This window comes from Triticum aestivum, chromosome 7A, assembly GCF_018294505.1.
Source record: "Triticum aestivum cultivar Chinese Spring chromosome 7A, IWGSC CS RefSeq v2.1, whole genome shotgun sequence".
NCBI classification, from domain to species: Eukaryota; Viridiplantae; Streptophyta; class Magnoliopsida; order Poales; family Poaceae; genus Triticum; species Triticum aestivum.
The window spans coordinates 116,629,362-116,643,174 of NC_057812.1; the positions used below are offsets into that span (position 1 = coordinate 116,629,362).

The window sequence follows — 13,813 nt, forward strand, 5'->3', positions numbered from 1 at the left end:
GAGCAAAATCTGAGAAGTTGTTGCGTTCAGGTTTATGTGAGTTCTTGGTATGGCTCCACTTCAACGCTGTTTAGTTGTAATATCACGCCTTTGAACGACTTTTTCATAATACTTCTGTTGTTACGCAACCTTAGCTGGGCTGCATTTCTTATCTGAGTTGTAGTGGAACTTTGTATGTCAAATAAGCACAACGGAGTTTAGTTCTTTTCTCCCTACCAACTCTATTGATCTATTACAGTTCATCATTACTTTTTGTTGTTGCTGGTTGTTTCTTTTCACATGTTCGATTAAGTTTGTTGCACTAGTTTGCATCCTGGGAGTGAAAAAATATCGTGATAATGTGTAAGCTACTTCTAGTTTTACCTACTAGCTATTACATCTTATAATGTGACGTAATTTTCATAATGTGGCAGATATTGGTTTATGGGAGCAGTTTCAACCACAACGACATGTGTTTTGATGACTTCGGTGTGCAGCCAGAAACATGGGATCACCCATAGTTGTTGTTTGATGAGAGTTGGCCTTGCTGATTTGGGTGGTACTGCCTGGAGAGTAGCATAGTGTTCTTTGAGACGTGCTTGTAAAATTAGTGTTTTCTGGGTCTTCCTTTTGCTATATATTTTTGGTGTATATTTGTAATTTTCTTTTTTTAGAAATGAGCATATATTTTTCGGTAAACTCTTAATAGCCTGAAATTTCCATGGACCAAGAGAAATGATTGATGGGCTGATGTCTTTGGATTGAAATTCGTGGGCCTTACCCGAAATTATTATGGGCTGTCCCTTTTGGACACCGAGCTGAAATATAGTGGCCCAAAATTTAGATGGGTTGATTACTATATGGGCTGCCACGTCATATCCATGTCAGATGATGATGTGGCAGGCAAATTGACGCCGTTATGAGTATGTCAGTTAGGTGCCATCCATGACAGTAAAGAACCGTCATGGTTCATGACGGGTTTTGGATGATCCGTCATGGAGTGTGCAGTGGTTAAATTATGACGTGATATACATGACGGATTTTAAATCCGTCACGTATGCCCTTCCACGACAGCTTTGCACATGCCTGTGACGGACTTAATGGATTAACAGAATTCTTGTAGTGTGTTTCCCCCCTCCAAGTGCCAGCGGCGGCGCCGTCCGTGCGGGGAGGCACACCCCCGAGACGCGTGCCGCCTCTTCACACATGTCACAACACGACCCCACATGTATGAGGGGCCGGTGCGATGCTCCGATGGCATTGCTCCCCCCCCCCCACCTGGGCCCCCGTCCCGCCTAACCCTAGAGCGGTTGACCACGAGATCTAGCCCTTTGACTTCCCACGGATGAGCTTTGACCAGTGGACCTCTCCACTCGGTTGTGTTAGTTCAGCCCAGAGGGACACCTGCGAGCAACATCCGGGCCAAACCCACAGCTACGTCCCCTCCGTGTAGACCCGACGCGTCCGTTTCCCTCCTCCAGGTGCCGGCGGCGGCGCCGCCCGAGAGGGAGGGCACACCCCAGAGACGCGTGTCGCCTCTTCAGACATGCCACAACACCACCCTGCATGTATGAGGGGCCGATGCGACGTTCCGGTGGCATTGCTACCCCAGGGCCCCCGTCCCGCCTAACCCTGGAGCGGTTGACCATGAGATCTAGCCCTTTGACTTCCCACAGAGGGGCTTTGACCAGTGGACCTCTCCACCCGGTTATGTTAGGTCAGCCCAGAGGGACACCTGGGAGCAACTTCCGGTCCAAACCCACAGCTACATCCCCTTCGTGTAGACACGACGCGTCCGTTTCCCCCCTCCAGGTGCCGGCAGCGGCGCCGTCCGTGAGGGGGGCACACCCCGGAGACGCGTGTTGCCTCTTCAGACATGCCACAAAACCACCCCGCATGTACGAGGGGCCGGTGCGATGCTCCGGTCGCATTGCTACCCCCCCCCCCCAGGGCCCCCGTCCCCCTAACCCTGGAGCGGTTGACTACGAGATCTAGCCCTTTGACTTCCCACGGACGGGCTTTGACCCATGGACCCCTCCACCCGGTTGTGTTAGGTCAGCCCAGAGGGACACCTGGGAGCAACTTCCGGGCCAAACCCACAGCTACATCCCCTCCGCGTAGACCCGACGCGTCTGTTTCCCCCCTCCAAGTGCCAGCGGCGGCGTGCGTCTGTGCGGGGGGCCACACCCCCGAGACGCGTGCCACCTCTTCAGACATGCCACGATACGACCCCGCATGTATGAGGGGCCGGTACGACGCTCCTATGGCATTGCTACCCCCCCCCCCCCAGGGCCCCCGTCCCGCCTAACCCTGGAGCGGTTGACCACGAGATCTAGCCCTTTGACTTCCCACGGACGGGCTTTGACCAGTGGACCTCTCCACCCGGTTGTGTTAGATCATCCCAAAGGGACACTGGGAGCAACTTCCGGGCCAAACCCACAGCTACATCCCCTCCGTGTAGACCCGACGCGTCCGTTTCCCCCCTCCAGGTGCCGGTGGTGGCGCCGTCCGTGAGGGGGGGCACACCCCGGAGACGCGTGCCGGGCGTTTGACATGCCACCACACCACACGGTTGTGGTAGGTCATCCCATTTAAACACCGGGCGTTTGACCCGATGCGGCTGTTTCCCCCCTCCAGGTGTCGGCCGCCGACGGTGGCGCCCGTCCATGAGGGGGGTCACACCCCTCCATATAGATTGAAAAAGTAAGGTATTTTTGCTTATATTAACACATGCTACATGTAAGTAAATTAACTAATAATACGTAAAAGGAACAAAAAAATTCTATAAGAAATGCAAAGAAAAAAACTATGCTGACGGCAAAGCGGTCGGCATAGCCTAGGCCAGGGCTGATGGACGGCGCGTCGCGGATCAATGACGTGTCATCTGTGCCGACGGGAGCCGTTGGCATAGGTCTTGGTCGGTGCGGTTTGGATCGATGACGTGTCACCTGTATCTATGTCGACGACCGCCCATCTCCGTCGTCGGCATAGATCCGACGTCGTTAGCCGCCCGTCACGAGCGTGGTCAGCGGGCCCGCATGTATGTTGACGGCCAGTATATGCCGACGGCAGCTGTAGGCGAAGTCTGGGATAAGCCAACGGCTTTTCTTTGCCGACGGGGGCCATCGGCGTAGCCGCGGATAGCCCAACGGCCATTGTGCGCCGACAGCCTGGACCCAGCTGTCGGCATAGCTTGGAGTAGGCCGACGGGGGCCGTCGACATACATTTGGCCGTCAGCATCGAGCCCTGTCTCGGTAGTGGCAGTAGCACAAATCTGGCATGCTCTTCACATTTTTCATGAACTTTTTGTGATTAAATAAAATGCAATTGTACACATACGCCACGAGTGCACTACACCACGGACATCAATAGGAGGCACTTTAAAATGCCTCGAAAGGGCCATATAATGCCAGCCTAGAGAATATAAGGCATTTTTAAAATATGCTAGAGATGGTCACGAAGGGAAAGGTCTTTGAAGGCACTTTTCTAGAACGCCTCAAAAGATCAACACAGAGGCATTTTTAAAATGCCAGCAAGCTCAATGGGAGGCATTTTTCAATAATGCCTCAAAAGGAACACAAAGGCATTTATTTTTTTTAAATGCCAGCAAGCTCAATTTGAGGCATCTTTAGGAATGCCTCCAAAGACTATTTGTAGCATTTCTTATACTGCCTCAAAAAATTTTGTGTGGCATAACTCATACTGCCTTCAAAACCTTTTTGTGGCATTTCTTAAGATCGCCTCGAAAACCATTTTGTGGCGTCTTTTGACTTGCCTCCAGAATGTTTCTGAGGCACATAAGAATGCCAGAAATTTTACACAGGCATATGAGAATATGAATTAAAACATTGTTACGGCAAGCTCACTAATTTGCAACCACCGTACAAACACATATATACAATAGTAGAACAAGATTGAGAGGCTTGCATGGACTAGAAGTACCATCGTGCAAGAGAATAATGTAAAGCATTAGAACATCTTCACAAATTCGAAAGCAACATCAAAGTATCAATCAGCAACACAGGGCCAACAATGTAACACAAGTACACTGCCTACTGTTGTGATAACAATGTAACACAGAGGTACACTGCCTACTATTGTAAAAACAATGTAATTAAAGAGCGTTCCAGCTTGATGCAATCAATTGGAAGTACAGAAACCAATCAGCTGTGTGTCACCTTCAACTTCGACTTTCGGATGGCATCTACAAGAGCAAAGACTGTTCTTAGCATTGTAACAGGGTTAAAGAGACAGGCATGTAAAATGATGTAAATACTAAAACTTAAACATATTTTTGTTTGCGCCATTAAACTTAATCTATCATTCAAACAGCAACAGCATGCACGAGTAGGTAAAAAACAGCACTGTAAAATGTAAAATGGGTAAATTATAAAGATCATTAAGGGGTGTCAGGTATTGCTTTAAATCTGGACCATTGGTCATTGCCTCCATGGATTGAATCACTGAATAGATGATCAACTTGGTACTAGCAAAAAAAGGATAAACTGAAACCTATGCCTGTTATTCCATCTGATCCTACTTGCGCGTGAACCATATGACTAGATTTGTCATTTTGGAGAAGCACCACTGGCCATTAGAATGTCCAGGTTCCACATGACACTAAGACACCAAGCACTATTTTTAAGAACTGAAACATGGAGCCATCAATTCAAGGTGCAACCACTGTACAGACTTTACACATGTACAGTACCTACTGTTGTTTAATATTGTACAGCAATGAAACATATCTTCAAAAATTCAGAAATGACCAAAGCTACTATCACAACTTAAGTGAGCATCTTAGATCACAATATTGTACTGTCAAGGATTGCAGAGAAGAGGATAGTAGACGAACTGATTACTAAGTTCAGGTTAGGAAATTATATATCCACAGAAAATCTTGATGCAAGAGTAACAGGAAAAGGCATGTACAACTCACCTATGACCATCTTTCATGTTTCCCTGCCTGAATTCCTAAGTATGTTGTTTCCGGTTGTAGTAGAGATTGCTTGAGTACCTTTTTTCATTCTTGTTGTCTCAGAAACTTTCTTTCTCTTTAGTGTATTCCTCACTGCACCTTCTGAAGTACTGCAACCAGTCTGATGGTTGGTCACCTGAGTTCCAGTAGTTGTTTCGTTGGGATCCACATTCTCGCTATTGTTGAAAGACATCTGACTCCAAACACTAGAAACCTACAATTGGGTAAAAACAAAAATCATGTATAGTTATATATAATATGAGCACAAAACAACAACTATGAGCTATGACAGTACCTTAGAGTGCAGCACGGTAGTACGGTCTGTTTGCGTAATCTGCATAAAAAAGAGTTCAGAATAGTTGCATATGCAAGAACAGGGCGAATGAGTTAGCAAAGTGTCATGTATCATACATTTTTGCGTGGCCATGGAATACACCTAGCTTGGGCATTTCCTATCTTGTTTATTTTCCCTTGTGCACGAGGCAGCTCAGTTGTTTCTTTGAGCACGACGTTGACAAGAACTTCAACACAATCAGCTAGTGGTTGGCCATCAGTAGCTTTAGCTTTTCTATCAGTTTTCTGAATTGTTCCCATTGCCACCACACTTGCACTGTTTGGCGACGTCAAACTAACTTCCATGCCACACTTTATGGTATCTTCTAATCCGTCCTGTAAGTTGCAATAGTATTAAGTAACCCTTCTAATTTGCTAGTTGGTTAATAAGTTGAGACAAATATAGAAAAATCACCTTTGGCCCCTTTTGGAGCGGTGTTTGAAATATTCCTGGTTTCTTATGTTTAGTTGTCTTTGTCTTCTTTGGTTTTGGCACAGGCGCAAGACTTGGTAGTGCTGATTCTGTTTTCTTTGATTCCAGTTGGGATGCCTTCACCAACTTAGAGTAGCCATTGCCTTGGATCAGCCATTGCCTCGGATGCCTTGGTAGTATATGAAAGTGAAGTTGCTTGTTCTTCGTCATTCCTGATTTCCAAGTCCTAGTATGTGGAAACTCATATTAAGCTAGTAGTAAATGCTCAAATAATGTGACTGAATATAAGAGATGAAAATAAGAATCACCTTAGAAGGTTCTTTATTTGGAAGCTCCTTTTCTGGAATTCCTCCCATTTCAACAGACCCCCTAGAAGCTATGATCAAACTCTTTAGCTCATTGTACTGTTCTGCCATTCTCTCACTCTTGGCCATTATTGAAGTTTGATTTGCCACCAGAGTATGCACCACATGCCGAAGCTCCATGTTCTCTTGTTTAGCAACATGTAGTTCAGCTTCAACTTGAGCAAGGCACTTCGAAGCGACTCCACCTACTAATAGACCAAGGCCACTTGGCCTTCCTTTCTTTCCTTTTGGGAAAATTGATGAATAAAGATCACCATCACGGGCCTCCTCACCAATCAAAGAAGGATCTTCCTGAATCCTTTTTAATTTCATCCTGAAAGGTTCATATAACAGTAGGATTGCAAGCATAAATTTTATGAAGCACTGAACACAGCAGTATCAAGTGAAAGCTAACTAGGAATATAATAGAACAGAGCACTATGAAGTGAACTACATACCATTTTTACTCCGCCTTTGTTGGTTGACTGGATATCCATTGTTTTTTGTATGCGTAACCATGTAAAGCTCGGCACGCCCAATTTCACTACCCTCTACCATCTCCTGAAGCAGAGATGAAATTTTGATACACTAGTTACACAAGTTAAAAAGGACAAAGACACTAAGGCAACAGATCTAGACAGCAAATCTGTCCACAATTCAGTTGTGTACATATGAGAGGCGGAATAAGTAAGGTCAGCCTTCCTCGACATAGCGGTGTGGGTCCCGTTGACACAAAGAACATGGCAAATGAATATTATGGGGTAAAATAAAACAAGGAATATTGATTACCATTTGATCAAGGACAACTGCAAAACTTCGTGACCCAGCCGTGTGGGTCCCGTTGCATCCCTCGAGTTGTGATGCCCGAGTGGCTTTGTTTCTCTCAGATTTTTCCTGGACACACAAATATGGTGAAGAAACTCATAACAAGCTTATATGTGGAACACATATTTAGCATAGGATAAAAACTACACCATTGAGTACTCACCTTAGCTTTCTCTGTTCTCCAGTGTTTTACTAGCCACTCCCACTGTCCAATTGGAATTCTATTATCACAACCATTAAGAATATTCCGTGCCCGTGACAAATCAGCTTTGTAGTATTTCCTCTTTAAAACAACCTTGAAGTCTTTCCATTTTTTACTAGCTGATCTCAACACCCATCTTTTGTATGACTCATCAATGTTGAAAAAAGCCTATTATAAAATACATTTGTGACAACTTGTTCGTTGAAGAAAAAAATGACTTGTTTGTTGAAGATGCAAATATATATATATGTTAGATTGCGTTGACATACCTGGACAGAACCCCACAACTTTTCTTTCTCCAACTTTGGTACTTTGCTCCAGTTTTGAGCAGCTAAGGACATTTCTTTTCCTTTCACTAGGGTTCCAATAAAATTTGACAGCTTGCAAGTATTCAAACCACATGGCTGGCCAAATCTGTTGAACTTCAAATTAATCTTGTTATCAACATCATGTTCTTTCCAGAAGCGCCTCAAGTGAGTAGGTCCTCTTCTAGTCTTCTCTACAACTTCTGGTATGTGAACAGATAGGAACTACCATTAGGCCCATGCAAAACAAGCACATGTAAATTCTTTTATGCCCTCAGAACTAACCATGTGTTTGCTCTTGTTCTTGTCGAACTTCCTCTTCTTCTTCATGTTCATCTTCTTGTCTAGACTCACCTTCTTCATCTTCCGATTCAGTTTCATCACCATGTTCAGAGCCATCTTCTCCATCTTCCGATTCAGTTTCCTCACCACTTCCCTCATGGCTCCTTAAGTCAACATCTTCTTCAGCTCTGGAATCCTTCAAATCAATACAAGAAAACAAGATGAGAAATAAAAACAAGTTTTCAAAGTTATCCATGTTGAGCTCCTCAAGACCATCAGAAGTAATAAAAACAAGAGCTCACCAAGTATTTTAAGAGCTTACCATAGTGAAGTGTTTTAATTTATCCCTGTTTGAAGCTTCTGTTTTCATTTGTTTCATAACATTGATGCATTCCATTTGTGGTAGATTAACTTCTCTGACTTTATATTTCAGCTCATTCAGTCTTCGTTCATGGTCAGACACATGGGACTGATTGAATGCATCAGATCTTGATCCCGAAGTCATCATATTTCCTGGCATGTATAATTTGAAACTCGGTTAGAAAAGACAGTATCAAAACTAAGATAAAAACAATCAACGACACTTGAAATTTAGTCCAAAAACAATCAATAGCTCTCACCTAATCCTAGCCTAATATTCTTCATGCCCATCAATTCTAGCCTCCATATCAAAGAAGTCTCTTGTAGGTGGATGAACCACAGCGTACCAATCCTTCTCTATAGAATCTTGTACATAATATACTTGGGTGGCTTGAGTTGCGAGGATAAATGGCTCATCAAATATGTCGCTGCCACTGCTTAGCAAATGGTTAAAATTCACCTCAGTTATTCCATATGGGTCCTTTCGAACCCCAGCATCAGGGTGAACACTGTCGACCCAATCACACTTGAATAAAACCATGCTGCCTTTGTTTAAATAATTCAGCTCAACTATTTCAGTGATTCGGCCATAATAAACAACATCTCCTAAAGCTGGATTCTTATCTTTAGCACTTGAGAAACTAGATGTCTTTGCAATCATAGATACTCCGTCACATTGCGCTTCTTTTCCGTCACCATATCCCCTTGTGTGGAAAGTGCATCCATTTATAGAGTAGGCATTGTACTTTCTCACCATCCGATATGGCTTTTGTGCTAAGACTTTAACTTCTGCAGGGATCTTAACATTACTGGAAATCAATGATTGAACCTAGAGACATAACATAGTCAATGCAATATCACTACATGAAGCGCTTCAAGAATTTTAGCGTGAGATCATAGCACTTACATGGTCAGCAAACCAAGTGTGGAAACTATTGTGATGGTCATGTTCTACATCACGTATCCTTTTGCCTTGACCCGCTGATAGAATATCATGATGTTGTCTACATGCACATGAGAGAGGGTTACTACTAGTTCAGAGAGTATGGAGAGTGTGGAACAAGTGGTGAGAAACTTACTGGACATATGGAGCAATGTGGGGGTAATTGACCAACACATATCTTTGAGCTTGGATCGATGACGTGTAGTCTAGTTCTTCAACACAAGGACCAAATAAAGGACGACCGACTATTCTCAAGTATGTTTGATGGTTTGTCGAGTCATTGGGGCCAATACAATCATTATGTCGTCCTGTTTGAGTGAATATGGTTGGACAACCATGCAAATATCTTGAGCAAAATGTAAGAGTATCACCCAAAACATATCCCTCTGCTATTGATCCCTCTGGGTGACTTAGCGTATGGATCATACTCTTTAGCTTGCCCAAAAACCTCTCAACAGCCCACATGCTTCGGTAATGCACCAGTCCAGCAATCCGTACTTCAGTTGCAAGATGAATGGTCAAGTGTTCCATGATGTCAAAAAAGGCAGGAGGAAATACTTTCTCCAATTGGCACATGATTTCAGGAATCTCATCCTCCAACTTTTGTATCTCACTCACATTGATAACCTTAGAGTATAATTGCTTGAAGTAGTTGCACAAACGCATCAATGGAATACAAACATCTTCAGGCAAAGTTCTCCTAATGGCTAAGGGCAACAGATCACTCATTATAATATGACAGTCATGGCTCTTTAGTCCATTTAATCTCTTTCTCACTATATCCACTTTGTTGTGCAAGTTGGATGCATAGCCCTCAGGAAACCTAGCATCCTTTAGAACCTGGCAAAACATCTTAGCACCGTGTGAATCCAAGTAGTATAATGCTGGAGGTAGGTATGGTTTACTCCCAGTTAAATCTGGATGTTGGTCTTGGCGTATATTCAATTGTTGTAGGTCAAGACATGCATTTAGATTATCCTTTGATCTTTTGCTAACATTCAGAAGGGTATGGGCAATATTCTCAAACACATTCTTCTCTATGTGCATAGGATCCAGATTATGACGCAATAGAAGTGTTTCCCAGTATGGCAGCTGAAAGAAGCAACTTCTCTTTCTGAATATTGAAGTGTCTTGCTGCACGCTTATATCATTCTCATCTACCTGATTACGGTGTCGCTTCCTGCTGCTCTTCTGCTGCAGTTTCCCATATGTAGTTTTCATGTCCTTTGTCAATATTGAAATAGCATGTGATGAAAGGGGAACGGGAGGCTCTCGATGTTCCTCAAAACCATCAAATGACTCAGCATCAAATCGAAACTCGTGATTAGGTTCCAAGAATCTGCGATGTCCCATATAGCATTTCCTATGTCCATTCTTTAACCAAAGAGAGCATGTCTCTGATAGACAATGGGAGCAAACTACTATATTTTCTCCAGACGATGATCCACGCCCAGGCCAATCACTTATTGTCCATAGTAGTGCGGCACGTAAGATAAACTTCTTAGATCGAGAGGCATCATAAGTCCAGACTCCATCATTCCAAAGATCCAGAAGATCATCTATGGTCAGCTGCATGTAAACATCCATGTCTTTCCCTGGAGATTTTTTACCAGGAATGATGACAGAGAGGATAAAGTTTGATTGCTTCATACAAATCCATGGAGGAAGGTTGTAGGGGATCAAGACGATAGGCCATATGCTATATGAGAGATTCATATTTCCAAAAGGGTTGAAACCATCAGCTCCCAATCCAAATCTAACATTGCAAACTTCTGAACTGAAGTCTTTGTGAATAGCATCAAAGTGTTTCCATGCAGGTGAACCAGCTGGGTGTCGTATCAAGCCGTCCTTTGTGCAGCCTTCGCTGTGCCACCTCATATCTGATGACGTCTTTGTAGAAGTGAACAACCTTTGGAGTCTCTTCTTTAGCGGGAAATGACGAACCACCTTTTGAGGCACCTTGTGGACATGCCTTCCATCAACTCCAGTATTTACGCTCTTCCATCTACTTGTGCCACACACTGGACATGATATGGCATCAGCATGTTCCTTCCTAAATAGAATGCAATCATTTTTTCATGCATCTATACTATCATATCCAATACCGATGGCTCTCACAAACTTTTTGGCCCCATGAAAATTTTTGGGCAACGCCTGACCTTCTGGAAGTGCCTCCTTAATTAGCGTCAATACCTCATCAAAGCAGACATTGCTCATTCCCCTCATATTCTTGATATGAAGCAACCTCACCAAAAATTGCAGCTTCGAGAATCTTTTGCAACCCGGGTACAACTCTTGGCGTCCATCATTAACTAATCTATAGTATGCCTTAGCATCATCGTCCAAATCATCTTCAGACTCTTGCTCCTCTCCTAAAGTACGAGTATCGTACATTCCAAATCCTTCTAGTAGCATCTCATCCATCTCATCACTATCAGCATATTCTTCAAACTGTGAACTAGGACCAGTAGTTGCTTCGGAGGGCCGCATACTTTCTCCATGGTGAATCCATGTGGTATATCTGGACATGAATCCATCGCAAATCAAATGATCATAGACTTCATGCTCACCTAACCAACGAGAGTTTACACATATCTTGCAAGGGCAGAGAATCCTACTATTTTTTGCTGACTCACAAAAAGCAAAATTGTATGAAGTTGATAGTTCCTTCAGAATACTCAGCGGAAGACCTTGCTGCTCGCATCCAACTCTTATCCATTCTCAACTGAACAGACCCAAGTTCTACGACACGTTAAAGCGGAGACCACATAAAATTCTACAATAAATATTTGAATGCATCAAAGAGAAATTTCTAAAAGCAATATCAGTTTACTATTAGCGGAATCAAAGGGATGTTCAATATAGAAGACCTCACGTGTAGCAAGAAAACAGTGTAGCTGAAACCTGATGCAACAAGATTAGAAGTAACACAGTAGGGATGTTTTATATAGAAATGACAAATGCACCTGCAGTTTGATTATCAGTCTATCTATATAGCTTACTCCTTGTGTGAAGTTTTCTAACATGAACAGAAGGCCACCATGCACACAAGGCAACAACAAACAAACTCCAATTTCAACAGGACAAGTTGCCACACTCCTAGTATAATTACAAGAAGAACATGACACACAGTACAAGTTAATCCTAGATGTCATCGCATAATGATTCTTCATCGATAAGTCTAGCACCAACAAAAACTGGAAGAAAAATGAACTACAAAAATGAAGAGGCATTACCTCGAACACCTTGTGCGCAGTAGAGCGTCAGATCAGCAGCAACCTGGCATGGGCTTCTCTGGCATGGGTTGGGGGGGGGGGGGGGGGGGGGGGGGGGGGGGGGGGGGGGGGGGGGAGGGGGTCACCGCTGATGAGTTCGTGGCCTGGACCACTTGATCTTCCTCCTCCTCTCCGAGCTTGGATCTCCCCTTCTTCTTCACCGCGCACTACGAATCCCACCCCGAGATTGGGGACGAGAGAGGGAAGGCACGGAGTGGGGATGGCGGTGCAGGTCGCGGTGGATGCAGAGGCTCCGGCGTGGAGCGCCGGTGGCGGAGCAGGCGCCAGCGGCAAAGACGACGAGGCGCCCACCGCGGAGAAGCTCTGTTTTTTGATTTTCAGGAACAAACGACGACAAGGTGTTCCTCTGTTTTTTGTTTTTGGAGGACCTCTGTTATTTTTTACCTTGGAACGCAGCGGGGAGGGTTGTTTCACACCAAAACGCTGGCTACTCTCCGTGGCACTTTTGTAGAACGCCTTGTTTTTCCCTGTTTAGAAGGCATTTTCTAAAACTGCCCTTGAAGGCTGCGAGCTTCGGAGGCACTTTTGAAAAGTGTCGTCAATACCATGATTTTGAGGCGTTTAGCAAAAACACTGGCAAAAAATGCCTCCTAATGACATACATGTTGTAGTGGTGGTAGCTGGTAAGTACAGCATGGGGTTTCGGAGGTACCAATTCTGGAAACGCGTAGGCAAACATTCACAGATAGACAATTTTTTTAGAATAGCAGTGTTGCTCTAGCCGGCTCCGTTACTAGAATGAAGCCAAAGCATACGCATCAGCTCAGAGACCAGTCCATGAAGTAAAACTAGCTACCAAAATGTAAATAAGTGGTGCCAGAGGCCTAATGCTACGATACCAGTTGGTGATTAATGCTGCAAAGCAACATGTCATCAGAGCTGGATGTGTTCATCCGGTGGCTTGGGGGGACAAGGTGGGGCATCATGAACTAGTCGGATACCGTCCAGGCGTTCCACACTTCCACTAACGACAGAGAACAGCATGTCCATGCAGAGCAAGCCAAATAGTACGTGGGGCAGTTAGCTTCGGAGGCGCCAAAGCTGCACCGGAGCACCAACTGCGTGACCAGGATGGCACACACGTCCATGTTGTAGCCTTGCAATCCCTGATGCCTCCTACTCCTAATCTTGCAACTTGTGCCTCCGCATTGTGTGAATATATTATCTCGGTACCAATGAAAATACATCAAGGTAAGCATCGTCTGTATACATCTCCCTTCACTCTTCCTACTCACAGGTGAGTTGCTTCTCTGATCCAGTGTTTAAGGAGTTTAGCTATGGCTTCCACTGACCACAATTGCTAGGACTATGGGACAAAGTAGCCGAAATCACTCTCTAGTGGTCGACCGACCTTACTACTACCTAGTAGTAGTATCTTGAGATATTGCAGATATATATATAGGTCCATGCCATGGCTATTATTAAATGAAGGACATGGTTGGTCAGAGGATTTCAATTCTCCTTAAATCAAGAACTTTTACATGCTTGCAGCACCTTATGAGTGTGACCGGAAAAATGTAGAAACTAAAAAC

At 44.3% G+C, this 13,813-nt stretch overlaps 2 protein-coding genes across 2 annotated transcripts; both read right to left on the reverse strand.

The window, feature by feature from the left end:
• Nucleotides 1-3,876: 3,876 nt before the first annotated feature.
• On the reverse strand, nt 3,877-12,282 carry LOC123148695 (YTH domain-containing protein 1). Its single transcript, XM_044568187.1, has 13 exons — nt 12,222-12,282; nt 8,005-8,195; nt 7,686-7,878; nt 7,365-7,603; nt 7,057-7,263; nt 6,858-6,962; nt 6,527-6,629; nt 6,033-6,402; nt 5,707-5,950; nt 5,370-5,627; nt 5,254-5,292; nt 4,920-5,172; nt 3,877-4,184 (listed from the first exon to the last, which is right to left on the reverse strand). Exons 2-8 carry the CDS (start codon nt 8,188-8,190, stop codon nt 6,398-6,400), a joined length of 1,038 nt encoding a protein of 345 aa, XP_044424122.1. The 5' UTR covers nt 8,191-8,195; nt 12,222-12,282; the 3' UTR covers nt 3,877-4,184; nt 4,920-5,172; nt 5,254-5,292; nt 5,370-5,627; nt 5,707-5,950; nt 6,033-6,397.
• LOC123148694 (uncharacterized) lies at nt 8,369-11,038 on the reverse strand. Its single transcript, XM_044568186.1, has 3 exons — nt 9,122-11,038; nt 8,950-9,046; nt 8,369-8,831 (listed from the first exon to the last, which is right to left on the reverse strand). The coding sequence occupies exons 1-3, from the start codon at nt 10,861-10,863 to the stop codon at nt 8,817-8,819; spliced, it is 1,854 nt and encodes a 617-aa protein (XP_044424121.1). The 5' UTR covers nt 10,864-11,038; the 3' UTR covers nt 8,369-8,816.
• Nucleotides 12,283-13,813: the final 1,531 nt, after the last annotated feature.